Source organism: Plasmodium malariae (assembly GCF_900090045.1).
Source record: "Plasmodium malariae genome assembly, chromosome: 10".
Taxonomy (NCBI): Eukaryota; Apicomplexa; class Aconoidasida; order Haemosporida; family Plasmodiidae; genus Plasmodium; species Plasmodium malariae.
In genome coordinates this window covers 1,145,556-1,162,526 of record NC_041784.1, presented here as the reverse complement: position 1 = coordinate 1,162,526, position 16,971 = coordinate 1,145,556, and the positions used below count along the sequence as shown (strand labels likewise).

The 16,971-nt window shown below is 25.4% G+C and overlaps 4 protein-coding genes across 4 annotated transcripts; 3 read left to right on the top strand and 1 right to left on the bottom strand.

The window, feature by feature from the left end:
• Positions 1-1,140: 1,140 nt before the first annotated feature.
• Positions 1,141-2,415, top strand: PmUG01_10034300 (conserved Plasmodium membrane protein, unknown function; the record flags this gene model as incomplete). The annotated part of the gene is made up of 1 exon (XM_029005538.1): positions 1,141-2,415. The coding sequence occupies one exon, from the start codon at positions 1,141-1,143 to the stop codon at positions 2,413-2,415; it is 1,275 nt and encodes a 424-aa protein (XP_028862117.1).
• A 3,347-nt stretch (positions 2,416-5,762) lies between these two features.
• On the top strand, positions 5,763-8,858 carry PmUG01_10034200 (conserved Plasmodium protein, unknown function; the record flags this gene model as incomplete). Its single annotated transcript, XM_029005537.1, has 3 exons — positions 5,763-6,191; positions 6,388-6,519; positions 6,765-8,858. 3 exons carry the CDS (start codon positions 5,763-5,765, stop codon positions 8,856-8,858), a joined length of 2,655 nt encoding a protein of 884 aa, XP_028862116.1.
• A 1,181-nt stretch (positions 8,859-10,039) lies between these two features.
• On the top strand, positions 10,040-11,000 carry PmUG01_10034100 (CDGSH iron-sulfur domain-containing protein, putative; the record flags this gene model as incomplete). Its single annotated transcript, XM_029005536.1, has 4 exons — positions 10,040-10,126; positions 10,384-10,453; positions 10,594-10,697; positions 10,905-11,000. 4 exons carry the CDS (start codon positions 10,040-10,042, stop codon positions 10,998-11,000), a joined length of 357 nt encoding a protein of 118 aa, XP_028862115.1.
• A 592-nt stretch (positions 11,001-11,592) lies between these two features.
• GcpE (4-hydroxy-3-methylbut-2-en-1-yl diphosphate synthase, putative) lies at positions 11,593-14,259 on the bottom strand (the record flags this gene model as incomplete). Its single annotated transcript, XM_029005535.1, has 1 exon — positions 11,593-14,259. The coding sequence occupies one exon, from the start codon at positions 14,257-14,259 to the stop codon at positions 11,593-11,595; it is 2,667 nt and encodes an 888-aa protein (XP_028862114.1).
• Between the last annotated feature and the right edge of the window lie 2,712 nt (positions 14,260-16,971).

The following is a 16,971-nucleotide window of genomic DNA, read 5'->3' as shown; positions in this document are numbered from 1 at the left end:
TATGTGCATGTTTTTATTATATTTTGTATAACTCATTTTTTACATATAAACATCATTTCTTTTTTTAATGTGCTTCTACGATATTTGAAAAACAGTTACTCTTAATACTCAATTTTGATATTTCTATTTGTCTGAATGCTTACATTTTGGAATTTTTTAACAGAATTTCCACCATTTTTTTTTTTTTTTTTTCTCCGTCCTTTATATATTAATGGATAAAAAGGAAATAATAAAAATGTGAGGGCTAATATGTAAATAAATAAATAAAACAATAAATTTAAACAGCAAATTTAAATTGTTTTCTCATATTTTATAATTTTTTTTTTTTTATTTTTTTATGCCATATTTCACAAATAATAGACATTTGGGCTAAAATTTAAGCGGAAAAAAAAATTGGACTTTTTATGGCACATTTTTTATCTGTAAATTTTCAGTTTTAATCTGATTATTGAGATAAGCTTTACACATATGTATATTAGCTTATTTTTGTACTTTTTCTTTTATATTTGCGTTTATTCCCGCATTTGCTCATTTTTTGCTTGTTCGTTCTTTTATCTTATGAAATTTTTAATTTCGTTATAAATGCATTTTTTAAATTCCCTTCATTTCTACTTTTACAATTTAATGCGGATAAAATAAAATAAAGCTTTTTATTTATCAGCTAGCCAACAATTTTTTTTTTTTTTTTATTTATTTGTTCTTTTATTTTGTTCTTTTGTTCTTTTTTTTATGTACAGTATAATAACGAGGAATAAAATGATATTTGCTCATATATTAACAATAATATAATATTATAAAATTTTTTTAACAAGGCTTTTTTGGTTTTTATGTGCAAAACTTTTCCTGCTATTATTTCTTTGTCTTTCCATGTGCAACATATACCATTATCAGTATACACATTTGTAAAGAGGCACATCCATGCATACATAATGAATGTTTAAGTTGTAAAGTTCTGTGCTGTACAGCTTTTAAAAAAAAAAAAATAATAATTCAAATAAGCGAATAAACGAATTAACTAATTAACGAGTTAACTAATTAACGAATAAACGAATTAGTGAATTAACTACTTAACGAATTAACGAATTAATTCGTGAATAAACAAATTAGGTCCCTCATTTAGGAAGAGATGTTACTTGCATAATGGAGGATCATAAAACAACAGAACTATTTAAAAAGAAGAATAATACGGGAGGGAGGAATAGGGAAAGATGTAGTTTATGTAAAACAGGATACCAAAAATTTATAAATACATTTATAACATGGGAAGTAGTTTTGTTATTAACTCACGTTTTAATCTTTTTGATAATAATATATAAATATACCAAGGATAGTAAATTAGATTCAAAAAAAAAAAATCTGTTTAGGTCCTATGAAAGTACAGGCCATTTCATACAGGGTTTTACGTTTGTCCTTCTGTTAGTTCCATTTCAATTTACAAAAATAATAACCATATGGTTAATTAATTGTTCTATTCAGAAAGATATGCATGAACAGGAAATACAAAGATATTATGACGATATTGAAGGTAATAAAAGGGATAAGAATATAGAAGAACGAGATAAAGATATGTACATTACTTCTCATGAACTTGGGAAGCAATCGATAGGAAATGGTGGACGTAGTTGCATTGATGTGAATAATATGGAGGACTCCTGCATAGAAAATTCTTCAAATACAAATAATTCGGAAACAGAAAAAAAAGTAAAATGCACAAATTGTAACGAAATTGGTGGTAATAATAACAATAATCATAACAATTACAGTAATAATAAAAATAATCCTCGGACACACCAAATTGTGAATACGATAAAAGGCCAAACGGTACAAAATTCGGCAAGTGAGTTATTCGTGAGAAGAATCGTTTTTCCTGTTAATACACCAAAATATAAAAAAAAAGAAATTCAGTACTTTTTTTTATGCGCAAAACTATATTCATTAAAAAGATGCAATTTTCTATTTGTAATAAAATATGTGTGTTCTTTCATACTAATGTTTGCATATCCTTTATATAATTTAATAAAGAGAAAGCTGATTTATAAGTATTTTTATTATTCTTCTTATTTTATGAATGCTTTTGATTTTGCGTCAGGTATGTTAACTGGAGCCTTTCTTGTTTTAATATATGGGCTTATCTTATTTTTAGTTAGCTTTTATAAAAATAGAAAAAATGAAAAATTTTACTTCTATGATAATTATGCCTTTATAAATGATGTAAATTGCTTATGTGATGAACACATAAGAATCAATATAAAAAATAATCCCTATTTAAAAAATATGGTAATAAATTACTTTAATATATATTATAATTATAAAATCCTTCTTTTTATGGGTATACTAATGCTGACGACTATATGCGTTTTTTCATTTATTTTTTCATTTACTTCTCTTGCCGCTTACGAACTACACAGCAGATGATGTGCGCCTACGTTTTTTCCTATTTGCCTTTTCCCGCTCTTTTTTTTTGCTGCATTTTGATTCATTTTGTTTCATCTTGTTTCATTTTTATTTTACTTTATTGCATTACGTTTTATTATATCATATTAAATATTATTATATATAATTTTCTACTTTTTTGTGTGCAAATTTTTTTTTCCATTAACGTTTGTTTGGTAAGTTCGGGAAAACGCTGGCATTGCTATTTGCAAATGGGGAATATGTAAAATTTTTTAAAATTTTTTTTCGTATATTTGCATGTATAAGTATATACGTATACAAATATATATGTATTGCATTTTATATACATATGTGCAAACCTAATTAAGTAGTTTGTTTTGTCTTTTGTTCTTTCAAATATTTCCAACTAATAATTTTTTACTGCTATTTTAATATTTTTAATTTCTGATGCCAACACCGGGAAAATGTGTATATTTTATAACAATATGGAAAAGTGAAAATCGTAAAAAAAAAATTAAATTAAATAAACCAATAAACAGACAAATAAACAGACAGATGAGCAAAAATTCCCATTTCTTTGTACATTTGAAGCAAAAAAATATTTAAACAATTCGATTAAATAGATATTTTTAAAAGCAACAAGCAATTTTTTATAAGACGTACAAAAAAATAATACATAAAAAATACGAAATACAGTTTGCTTCACCTGTATTATTTGTTTTCTTGTTATCAACAGTATTCATAATAGTTCATATATAACTGTGTTTGGTACATATCAGAAGATTAAGGTTCTTATCAGACTTATTCATGAGTAAATGATGAAATCTATTTGGCTGTCTAATATTTAACACCTTTCTTGACAGTAGTTGTCATATAAATATGACAACTTGTTTATTATTATAATAAAGTTAAAAAATATGACAAAATTACGTTCAGGAAATGCTAAAATTAATAATAAGGAATATGTTTCTGTTGTAAAAAAATATTTAATGTGAAGTTATTGCTGTAATATTATTAGTGATATACGTAATAGACATAACCATAATAGATTAATTTTTATATGAACACATACATACATGTGGTATATTTGATACTTAGAAGTGAAAAAATTATGTTCTTAGTTTTTTTGTTTATTTCAACGCTTTAATGTTTTTAAATTTTTAAATTAATTATTCTGTTTAATTAAATAATATGGTATAATACATACATACATACATACATATATTATATATTATATAGTTACATCTTTACAGTTTCCTATATTTTTTTTAAATAAAATAACACTTCTATTTATTTGAATTTCCGATATATAAGGACGAAAAAAGACGACATAGAAAGAGAAAAAATTATGACTAGTGTTATGTTAATATTATATATTTTTTGATGAGATAGAAAAATAAAATAAAAAATGCTTTATTGCAATTGAATGCATATCATTTATTTAATGTCTTTTATAACCATAAACTTTATATTTTGTCAACACCGATGCATATATATTTTTGCAAATTTTTTAAAGTGTACATATTTTATTGTTATTAGCTTCAGTTTTTTCTTTTTTAACTATCTTTATAGGCTGTTCAATATTTTATATTTTGAATATAAATTTTGTCCTAAATAGAACATTCTGTATGTTTCATTTATGCATAAAAATTTAGTAAAATAAGGAATATACTTGAAGATGTATATAATATATATATTTATAAATATTATATATATAATACATTATAAGGGGATTACAGCAAGACTCAGTTAAATAAAAGGAAAAAAAACCCTAAAAAATTGTAGACACTGAGAAAAACATTGAAAATTTTTTTTTTCATATATAAAGGTAAAAACTATTTTAAACGGGCAAATACATAATTAAAAGAAAAAAAAAATTATACTATACAACTGTTTTATACAATTAAAAAGGACTCATTCGTAATTTATTTAAATATTTATCCTTAGAATATATATTTTATTTGTTTTTCTCACTTGTCCTAGTTTTAATTTTTACAATATTGCATGAATAGGAAAATATATAACAAACTAGTAAATAAATTTTTTAATATAAATCCTCAGAGAGATTTCTGAATGAAATAAATTGTCATAAATTGGTATATCACTGCAAAAGTTAATATATTTTATATTGTAGCTATTTAGATATTATTAATACAAATAAAGATTACTTTTTCATTTTTATAAATTAATTAAACAATTTATATTTAAAAAAAAAACATTTTTCATGTACATAAAAAGATAAATGATTATAAAAATAACCATTGCATTAACAACTTTAGCTTAATCTTATTTTTGTTTACTTTTCAATGTATGTTTATTCCATTATACAGTTGTATAAGTCTACAAAACATATTTTTTAATTTACATGCAAATTTTACAAAATTCAAGCTATATAACATAAAATATGATCGCCATATAATTTTTCCCAAATATAATATTTATACATTCCAAATATTTTTTTTTTTTCCTGGTTATTTAAAACTTTAATGTAACTTTTATTCTATTATAATAAAATTTCATGCAGCTCTTTTACGAAAACACATGTATATTTTTATTATTAAGTTAATATTTTTTTTTTTGATTTATTTTTTTTACTTATAAATGTATAATGGGATGGGAGTAAAAGTATAGTATAATTTTGTCTACAGCTTTGAACGCTATTATATTCTGTTAATTATTCTATTAAAATAAACTTCTGCAATTATTTTATAATGAGAGTTTATCAACTTTGTACTTCTACATTTTATAAAAATTATTCAAAGGTGATATTAAATGTTGAAATTATTAACATATATATTATTTAATATATTTTTTTTGTGATAATTATTTGTATAATATATTACAGATGATATATAATCCTATGATATGTTATATATTAGTGTTAATGCCCATTTTTAAATTTATTATATTGATCTAATATAAATCCATCTAGAATTTATAATATTTTTTGCGATGTTATTATAAAGTATACTACAACTGACTATTATAAAATTTATAATATAATATATTCCCTATGAACAAGATATGAGAATGCAAAATTTTATCATTCATCTCTTATTATTGTTAAGTAACTAAATCTTGATGCACATATAATCCTCGTAAAACACAAGATAATTCAAATTATAGCAATATATATATAATATATATAAATAATAGATGTTATAAAAAAAAAAAAAAAAAAAAAAAGTAAAGGAAAGGAAAACAAAAGAAAACAAATAGGAACAAATTAGAACAAATCAAATGAAATGGAAAAACAAAAAAGAAAAAAAAATCAAAACGTAAAGTTCATTATAAATGCTCCACTAAGTCATCCATGTACTGAAAAATATTTTTAAGATATTTTATTCCACATTTATGTTCACGTCATCATGGAGGTAGGCGCAGATTATATTGTTAATTCTGCAAAATCTTGTGATCACTGTGATGATGATGATTCATGTGATAATTTTTCTAGATCTTGTACTGTCATTGGTAATAATTCTTCTAATATTTCCAATGATTCAATGAAACATACATTAGGAGATGCTGATGAACTTGTAGCACCTTTAATCTATAAGGATGAAATTTCTGAGACGAGTTCTCGGGTAGATGACAATATGGAAAGTGATCCATTGGAAGCCGATCCGGTAAAAGAAACTGTTCCATATGGTTCTCCTCCTGGGATATCAGATATGCGGCAACCTAATGTTGATCCCTTAACCACAATGACTGTTAGTAATTCAGAGCATGCTGAAAATTTTTTAACATCTTCTGCATTACCAGGTTCTCTGTTCGGACAAATGGAAAAAGGCTTACAAGTAAGGAATAATAATTTATATTTGCATAATAAAACAACTATCATTAAGACTGCATTTGCAGATCATCCATTCTATTATACTTATATATGTGTATATGTATGTATATATATATATATATAAGTACGTATATACCTTAACATTGTTAATGCTAATTAATTTGGGACTACAAAAAACACCATTTTTAAATTTTTATTAGACCCCATCTCTAATTGGTATGAATAAAACATTAGATAAAATACATGACACAACGGATAGATTACGAAGTCATACAACTGGCTCTTCAAGAGGTGGCAATACAATTAAACCATCTTTTGTATATGTCAAATCTGTCCTAATGCGAGCGGTTGTTATCTCATTATTTATCCTTGTGCATACTGTAATAATATAAAAATTTGCCTTTTAAAACGTTAACATTTTTATTATTCCGCTTAATAAGTTGCACTTGTTATTATAGTGGAACTATGAAATAAAATTATAATATATATACGTATACATGCATATGTACTGTTGTGCTGTATTACTGTTGTAATGTTGTTCCACTATAACAATGCACTATTTTTGTCTACACTTCAGGGTGAACCATTTGGAGTAAATCCTGTTAGTAGACGGCAGAGAAGGACACGGAAAGAATTTCGTAAACTGTCAGCAAGGCCACAAGTCGAAAAATTTGAAAACTTATTTGTGAATACAAATAGATGTAGTAATGTTCATGTTGGAGAAGGAAGAGTGAAAATAAAGAAGGAAGATAATGTACAAGCACGTTCGGATGTACTAAATGAATACAACAGTGATGAATGGGATATGATTAAAGGATATTTCTTAGATATATGTATAGAAGAGCTTATGAATAATAAAAATGAACAAATAAATCATTATATGGTACAAAGTGAATTAGTATTAAATTATGGTGAAGGTGAACTATATAATACTAATGCATTAAAAAGGAAAGAACTATGGAATAAATGGATAAAAAACTATAGGCATTTATTAGACGGCAGAAGAAAAGAACCTTGGTTCCAAAACTTAAAGTTTAAATGGATAAATGAAATGAGGAAATATATAGATACAAATAAAAATTCAAAAAGGATGAAAAATGTAAAATGTACTATTAAAAATCCTATTCTAGAAAAGCAAAAAGTGGTTTGGAAAAATTGGTTTTCAAAGGAAAAACATATGATAAAACAGTATTGTAGAGAAATATGGTTTAAGGAATTAATTAAAGAATATGAGGGAGAAATACTTACATATAGTAATGCAGATGAAGAAAAAATGTTAATTACAATTATGGATAGTTTAAGAAATAAAAATGATAAAAAAGAATTCAACAAATGTTTAAGAGAACTTCTTACAGCAAAAGCATTTGTACTGATATATATGATGGTATTAGAAGATTGTATGAAAAATGAATATAGTAAGAGCAATGATCAATTTTTAGACCCTTCCTTCGAAAAAAGGGATAAAATGGAATATCTCAACAGAAATTTAAATGATGATTCACATGTAATGGATGATCGTGAAATAAATGAAAATTTATTTGAAATGGAATATAAAAATGGAAAATATAGTAGACGTTGTAAAGAATGTAAGTCAGGATATAAAAAATTTATAAATACATATTTAACTTGGGAAGTGGTTTTGTTATTTGCTCTTTTTTCAGTGTTTTATATAATAATATCTAAATATATAAAGGATAATAAAATAGATAACGAAACAAAATATCTATTTAGGTCAATGGAGAGTGCAGGTCATTTTACGCAGGGTGTTTTGTTTACCTTTTTGTTAGTTCCTTTTAAATTTAATGAACAAATTATAAAAAAACTTTTTAATTTTTCTTTTCAAAATGAAATGTATGAAAATAAAATAAAAGGAATATATGAATTTATCGATGGACGTAACATAAACGAGTGTTTGGAAGAAAGAGAACGAGATAAGAACATTATGGCACTTGAGGAAGAGGAATTGTCATTTGGAAATGATCGACGTTATAGTACTAGCAGTAGTAGTTATAGTGATAGTAGCAGTTTCAATAGTAATTATAGTCTTAATGAACATTCAATTAGAAATTGGAGAAATGATGATACGGAAAAAAACTCAGCAAGTAAATGGTTTTTAAGGAAATTAATTTTCCCTGTTAATACACCAGAATATAAAAAGAAACAAGTGGAAAATTTTTTTATGTGCTCAAAATTATATGAATCGAAAGGAATCCGTATTCTATTTTTAATGAAATATATATGTCACTTCATATTGATGTTTACATACCCTTTATATAATTTAATAAAGAGAAAGATTCGTCATGAAAATTTTATTAATTCTTCCTATTTTTTTAATTTGTTTGATTTTGCATCAGGCATGTTAAGCGGAGCATTGTTTACCTTATTATATGGATTTATCGCATGTACAATTCAATATTATAAAAACAAAAAAAAAGAAAACAGAAAAGAAATTCATTTTTATAATAACTATCCCTTTATAAGGAACATAAATTGCTTATGTGACGAAAACGTGCGGATTAATATAAAAAATAATACCAAATTAAAAAGCATGGCAACAAATTACTACAAAATGTATTATATTTATAAAAACCTACTTTTTGCGGGCTTAATAATTTTATATATTATAAGCACGATTGCGTATATTTTTTCGTCATTACCTTCTAAAAATTAGAATTAATCAGAAGATTTATTTCGGTTTTTCCCTAATTTCCGTTTGCTACACTTATATTTTGCTTCTTTGATTTGCTTTTTTTGTATTTAACTTTATTACACTTAATTATATTTTTTGGGCAAGTTTTTTTACCATTAACATTTGTTCTGTAAATAAGCTGGAAAAAACAAAGTAGCTATTCAATATAAACATTGAATATACAAAATTTTTTTAAATTATTTTTTGCACATTTGAATACATAAGTATGATATGAATATATTTACATATATAAATATAATGTATTTACTTATGCACTAACCAGATTACCTATTTTATTTTGTTTTTTGTTCTTTCAAAACCTCCGAACCCTCGTAATATTTTATTGTTTTAAAATTTTCAATTTCTCCTGTAATCTGTTGGAAATGGATATTCTATACTAATACAAAAGAGCAAAAAATTAAAAAAAATAAAATAATAATATAACGTTGAAAATGTGTAAAAAATGGGCTTGAAGTGTACCAAAACCTTCAAAAAGCAAAAAATGTATTTTCATTCGTACATTATGCAAACCGTTTGAAAAGGAAACGTGTTTTAATTTTATTTTTTTAGAAAAAAAGAAATAAACGTATATATTCTTTATTTTATATGTAATTTTTTTCGTTTATATATAGCGTAGTATTCATAAGAACTGCTTAAGCTAATAAAAAATATATTTGAAAAAAAAAAAAAAAAAATTCGAAAATACCCTTAAAAATTTACAGAGAAATTGTATATTTAATACATACATCATCAGTTCCATTTTACAAGTGTAATGAAAATTTAATAAAAAATTATTTTTCTTAATAAATACTTGTATTTCTACGTTATTATTCCTTTTTTTTTTTTTTATAATTCATGAAAAAGCTGAAGTTCCACATAGAAATTATATTTTAACAAGAAATTATAAATTCAAAAAGTATGTACAAAATATATCAATGAGAATAGGGTGAAAGAAGAAAATATAAATTATTTGAAATGTTGTTCGAATTTTATACATTATAGAGGAATTTTTAAGAAAGAAAAAGAGTAAACTTAATAAAAACGGAACAGATAGTAAGGCAACACACGCACACACATACGCATATACGATCAAGTACACGAACACACAATTCGAAACAAATACATATTGTAAGGAAATAAATAAAGAAATCAAAACAGGAAAAATGAGTTGGGGAGAATGGTGGCCGCACGATCCAGTGGTAAAAACAGACTCATTAGATCCGTACCTTGTCAAAGTACAGAAAAATAAGGTATAACAAATAGCGCAGTATGAAAAGGGAACTAATAAATGCGCATATATGGAAAGAATAAACCCATATATATAATACATACATACATTCGTATATATATATATATATATATATATATATATATATATATACATATGAACAATTGTGTATGTGTGAATATATTACTAATATAATTTAAAAGTAGTAACCCGCAACATCAGAATAATGCAAATTAATTAGAACGTTTTCACATTTTTTTAACAAAACGTAAAACATAGGTTTATTGGTACTGTGCTTGCGGAACAAGTAAAAATCAACCGTGGTGCGATGGAAAACATAAAGGAAGCGGTAACAGTGAAAACTAAATTGTCATCAAATTGGTCACATGTACACATATATATGTACACATATGTATGTATATAGTATGTGAACGTTTTTCAGCCTCATGTTCTATCATATTATTTTTTACAATTATTTTTTTTTCAAAGGAATTAAACCACTGATGTATATTCCCCAGTCAAGTGGATACAGACTTTTGTGCGGCTGCAGAAAAAGCACGCACCTTCCGCATTACGATTTTGCTGACTTATGGGTAAAAATAAGATGATGGGATGTTTGATGTAGGGGAAATATAAAATTTCCTCCAAAAGACATTAAAATACTTAAAATTTCTAAATATTCATTTTATGTCAAATAGTTTTATAATTATTAAAATTAATAAAAAAATAAAATACATATGCAAAGTACAAATGTATGCAATTTTTGTTTGTTTGTTTTTTTTTCCCTTCACAATTTTAAGGTTCGAGCGAATAAGAATGTTCCTAAGGCTGCTTTATTTACATACGTTGCGCTTTTTTCGTTTGGCATCATGACATCATGGTTATTTCACCCATGAAAGGGAAAAATATGATAATAAAATAAGCAAATAATTTTTTAATTCATTTATTCATTTTATTTAAAATTTTGTTTTTTGTGCCTTTTTTTTTTATCTTTTAACCGTTATACGTATGTGTATGTATGCATGTATGTATATACGAGTACCATTGATGTACATAAAAACAAATTTATAACTTTTTTATCTTTTATATCCTGCAAAAGTTTAATTACGAATAACGTTTTTACTCTGCATGCTGAGTGGAGGAATACCTAACAAATAAATAGCATACGCATATGTACATACATAAAAACGTATTTATAAGTATAATATTTTTTAAAGTAATATGACTGTTCCGTTATATAAATAAGGTCTTGGACTTATTAATGTGCTATGTAATATCAATAAAAAAAAAAAAAGCTAAACATAATATTCTGCCTAAAAGTTCAGTTCGAAGATGTGCATGCATATACATATATGCACATGTGAATACATGATAACACATGTTTACACATGTCAATACAATGTCAATATATATCGGTATATGTCAACAGATATCAATACACGTCAATATATGCCAATACATACCAACACCTATGTGCTGCCTATTTCCTTACGGGTCCTGCCACTTGTTGTGCTTCTTAATTAACTCTATCAGTTTGTCGTAGGCTTCTTCTTCTGGTACATTTCTTTCTACTATTTCCTTTCCATAATACAAGTCAACTTTTTTAGGTGCACTTCCAACATAGCCAAAATGTGCATCTGCCATTTCTCCGATCCCATTGACAATACATCCCATAATAGCAATTTTAACCCCTTTTAAATGACCTGTTAATTTCATAATTTTTTTAGTTGTTTCTTGGATGTTAAATAAGGTTCTGCCACAAGAAGGGCAAGCTATATAATCCGTCTTAAATAAACGAATACGAGTATCCTGTAGAATATTTAGAGTTAAAAATGAGTTTAAAGAAACACGACTTGATATTTGTTGTTTCTCATCCTTTTGTGCATTAGCAACAGTGGCAGTGTTAGTGGCAGCAGAAGAGTAATTTGTTACATTAATAATCAGTCCATCACCCATTAAATCAATTAAACATGTTCCCACATATAACGATGCATTAACTAGGATATCTTCATAATATGTTGAATGGATGTCTACATAATGTATATAGGGTACATTAATACCTAAGGAATGTATAATTTCATTTACCCTTCTAGTAACTAATACATGCTCAAATACAGTATCTGATCTTAATAGAAGAAATAATGGAGCAGGATCCAAATTTTTTATTTTTTCTACCATTTTAATGTTTTCTTTTCCGTTTAAAATTAGTGCATAACCTTTTGAGTTATTTTTTTGCATCTCATCTTTGTAATATTCTAAAATATTGTCCATATTTTCCAAGTGAGTGTAAAATATTATATTATTATTATAACTACTACTACTATCATTTATTTTTAATTTTTTAACAATATCTATATTTTGTGGTTGATGCTGTACTAATACATGTAATCCTATTTCGATTAATTTTTTAACAGTTTTTTTTGCTGAATCTGTTAATGTTTCAAATTTGTCAATAATAATTATATCCGTAGTTTTGGCTCCTTTTTTTAAATTTCCATTTTGATCTAATTCTATATTTAAGTCTTTAAAAATTTGAAGAGAGTCTTCTAATTCTTTTACTGTAACTACATTGCCCACTGTACATTCTTCATGTAGCACATCACTTTTTACTTTTTTGTCAACTCTATTCTTTACTATATTGTTAAAGTCTCGAAAATTTTCCTCGAAGTTTAGGCAGTTACTATTCCAGTGTTCAATCGTTTGGTATACATCAGTATCACTATGGACAGTACTGTTCTCCTTTGCCTTATATATTATTGCCTCTTCTTTTTTTTCAGGACTACATGACTGAATTTCTCTACTAAGACTATTCTTCATCACAGTTACATCATTATCATTGTTTGGGGTATCTCTACTGTAGTTTGGTCCCTCCTTATTTTGCTTCTTCATAACTGAGTAACTAGCTTCTTCCTTTTTATCTGTATAAAATATTCTTTTTTTCAAATTTTCAATTAATTTTTTACAAGGAGCTAGCTCGTCCCATGGATCTTCAGTTAAAGAAATTCTTATCGTATCACCTATTCCATCATACAATAAGGACCCTATACCTAGATAAGATTTTATTCTTCCATTAGCACCAAAACCTGCTTCTGTAACCCCTAAGTGCATTGGGAATATCAAACCATTTTTATCTCTCTCATACTGCTTAGCAACTAATAACCTATAAGACTGTATCATTACATATGCATTAGATGCCTTCATTGAAAAAACGATATTATAAAATTTATTCTCTATACATAAATCTGAAAATTCAAAGGCTGATTCAATCATACCTAGAGGAGTATCACCATAATAGGAAAGTATTCGAGAGGATAAAGAACCATGATTGGTTCCTATTCTTATAGCTCTATTTAATCTTTTACATTTTTCAATTAATGGTACAAATTTTTCTTTAATAAATAATTTGCCTTCTTCAAATTCTTTTTTTTTATATACTTTATTTATCCATTTTTTTCTTCCATCCACAAAATTACCTGGGTTGACCCTAATCTTTTCATATACTTCTGCTGCCATTAAAGCAATTTTTGGATTAAAATGAATATCAGCTACTAAAGGAATGGTAATATTTTCAGATAATAATTTTTCTTTAATATGATAACTTGCTTCCGCTTCTTGTACCCCCTGAACCGTTAGTCTTACCATATCTGCACCTAAATCTTTACACTTTTTTATTTGATTAACACATTCTTCTATATTTCTAGTGTCACAATTTGTCATAGTCTGAATAGCTATATTGTTATAATTACCAATTTTTACATTACCAATTGTTACTTCTCTTGTTGGTAGTCTCTTATATTTCTTGGTACATTCACAATATTTTTTTATATCTTTTATAATATTGTACTTATCTTCATCCTTTATTATTTTCCTCTTTATTTCCGATTGGCCTTTTTTTTCACCTACTCGTGAATTTAAAAAAAAATGTCTTCTTTTTCTGCTCTCATATTTTACAATATTATGGTTTCTTTTTGTTCCTTCAAAATTACTATTTCTTTTTGAGTTCAGTGGAAATTGATGCATACTTTTTTTAAAATTTTTTTTTGCTCTCACAAATATAATATTATAATAAGATATTTTACCGACGGTATTTTTTTTTATTTCTGCATAATAACAAAATGTTACCATAAAAAGAATTATTCTTATTACCAAGCTCATCTTTGGTATTCAAGCGTTATGGGAGAAAAAAAATTGCTCACACGTTTGTATGTTTATATGTATATGTAAATATGTGAATATGAGGGCACGGCTACACATGCATGCATCTATTAATGTATGTGTTCATGCATGTATGTATTATTATATGTACTCATAACAATTTTAGTTACCCCCCGCCCCCAACTTTGAAGGACAAATTATTGCTTATGTTCCCACATATATACAAATACATATATATATATGTATACATTGTATGGCTGCATATATATGTGCACCTCTGTATGCCTTATTATTTTCTCTTCAATAAATGGTTCCTTTACTATTAGTTACTCTTCTTTGTTTTATTTTCTTCTTATTTTTTCCCCCTCTAAACAAGTTATCCAATTATTGTTCATTTCCATTATTTATTCAGTACAAATTTGATCATTCATCTTGCCATACATATATAATATATATATTTAAATATATACATACATATAAATGTATTTGTCGCTGAGGTACTAATTCTACTCTGGTAATATATTTTTATTCTGAAGGTCTGATAAGATTTATTTCTCTTTTCAGATAATCTCCATGTATTTTTTTTACTATATATATATTTTTTTTTAATTATGGTGAATACTATCTTTTTACAGATTTGCACACCATATTAAAATGAGCTTTTCATGACGTATCTAATTTATTCATCCGTTTATTGAATCTGACAAATGCCATTTTTGCTTTTCCTTTTTTTTTGAATTTTATACACTGTAAATATTTAAGTTATTATTTCGCTTTTTCCATTTTTCCTTTCTTTTTTTTAGCAATTACAGCAAGAAAAAAAACAAAAAAAAGAAAAAGAATATAATGAAAATGATGATGATGATGATGAAGAAGAAGAAAATAAACAAAATTTAAAGATACCTAAAGTTCTGAAAGAGGGTACATTATTATTAAACGTTGAAACAAAAGTTACAGAGTACCGGTGTGTATAAACAAAAGCTAGCTACAGAAAATGGAAATATAGTATTGCACAGCAAAAAGGGATTATTTTATTATTTTTTTTTTGTTGTTGTTGACATGTGGACACTGTGAATGTTAATGTACAAAATGTATACTTCTTCAATTACCGTATGTATATATATATATATGTATATAAATCTATAACAGTGATTGTGTGATAATATTTTATTTGTAACCTCCTTTTTTTTCTTATGTTACGAAGCATTATCTAAATATATATATATATTTATTTATTTATATACTTTTTCTAAAATGATATTAATTCCCTCTATATTATTCGAGCTGGGCGCGCCGTTACTTCATTTCTGGAAATTCCACATGAATAATTATGTTTAAAGGGTAAATATAGCCTTTATATATATACATATATGTAAATTCTCTCACCACAAAAAACTGTGTAAACAGTGCAACAGATTTTTATTGCACAGGAGAGGTAGATACATTTCAGAGTTCATATAATATGTGTAAGGTAATTATGTTTTATCACCTTCCAACGGGGATATCGAAATGATGGCTGATCTACACCATCCAATAAATAAAAAAAAAAATAAAAGAGAATAAAAAAGAACACAATAAAATAGCATAACAGTGAAATTCTGGTAGTTGGGATTTTTCCTTTTTTGTTTTTCCTTTTATTATTACCCAACTGAACATAAATTTAATATGTAGTCACCAATTTCATAATGCCGATTTTTTAATATATGCATAAAAATATACAAACAACTTCGAAAACAGGGCACTTACAGTAAAAACATTAATATGTAGAATTGCGTGAGGATGTTTAAGCAGTTATAAACTACATGTTACATGTTAATTTGTACACATCAAATGGGTATATTAAACCTTTTTTAAAAATTATATTTCTTTTAAAAATGTAGAATATATAAAATTAAAAAATAACTTATAAGCTACTATAGTGTTGTAAAAAAAAGAAACATCTTCCTCCATTTTATATAAGGAAACCAAGAATTTATTTTTGACCTGATATAAAATGAAATAAATTCATTTAAAAAAAAAAATAAAGGAAAAGAGGGAAATTAAATTATATATATATATATATATAATGTGCGTGTATTTTTTTTTTTTTTTTATTAAATGACGTACATTTTTGATTTTACCCTTGATTCATTTTCTTCCCGATATATATTTACATCGATAAAAAATTGTTATTAAAAGATGGGTATATGTATTTTATTTACACAAGTATATATATACACCCATCGTGTCACATTTTTCACCTTTCACCGTTCAGTACTAATTGAAAAAATTTGCATTTAATAAATTCACGACTTGAACAAATTAAAAGGAAATTTTAAATGTTTCATTTAATTCCTTCATCTGTAAAAAAAATTAAAAAATAATCTATACATTAAGTTATTGGAACAAGTAGCAGATTAAACATACATATGTTACATTTCTGTAAAAGTGAAAAAGCACTACGTTATACCCTTAAAATACGTGCGCAAATAAATCTTTTTGAAAGGAAAAAACTTCACCTCAATTTTATAAATGAGGCATTATAACTGTAAAAAGCTGAATATAGAAAAAATAATCATTCTGTTAATTTTTTTTTTTTTTTTTTTTTTTTTTGAAATGCATAAGTGTGCATAATTAAACAATTCCATCAGACTAAATTGTTAATACATAAATATAGAAGTAAAATGAAATGCCTCTTTGAATGTTTTAAAATTTTATAAATATACACATTTG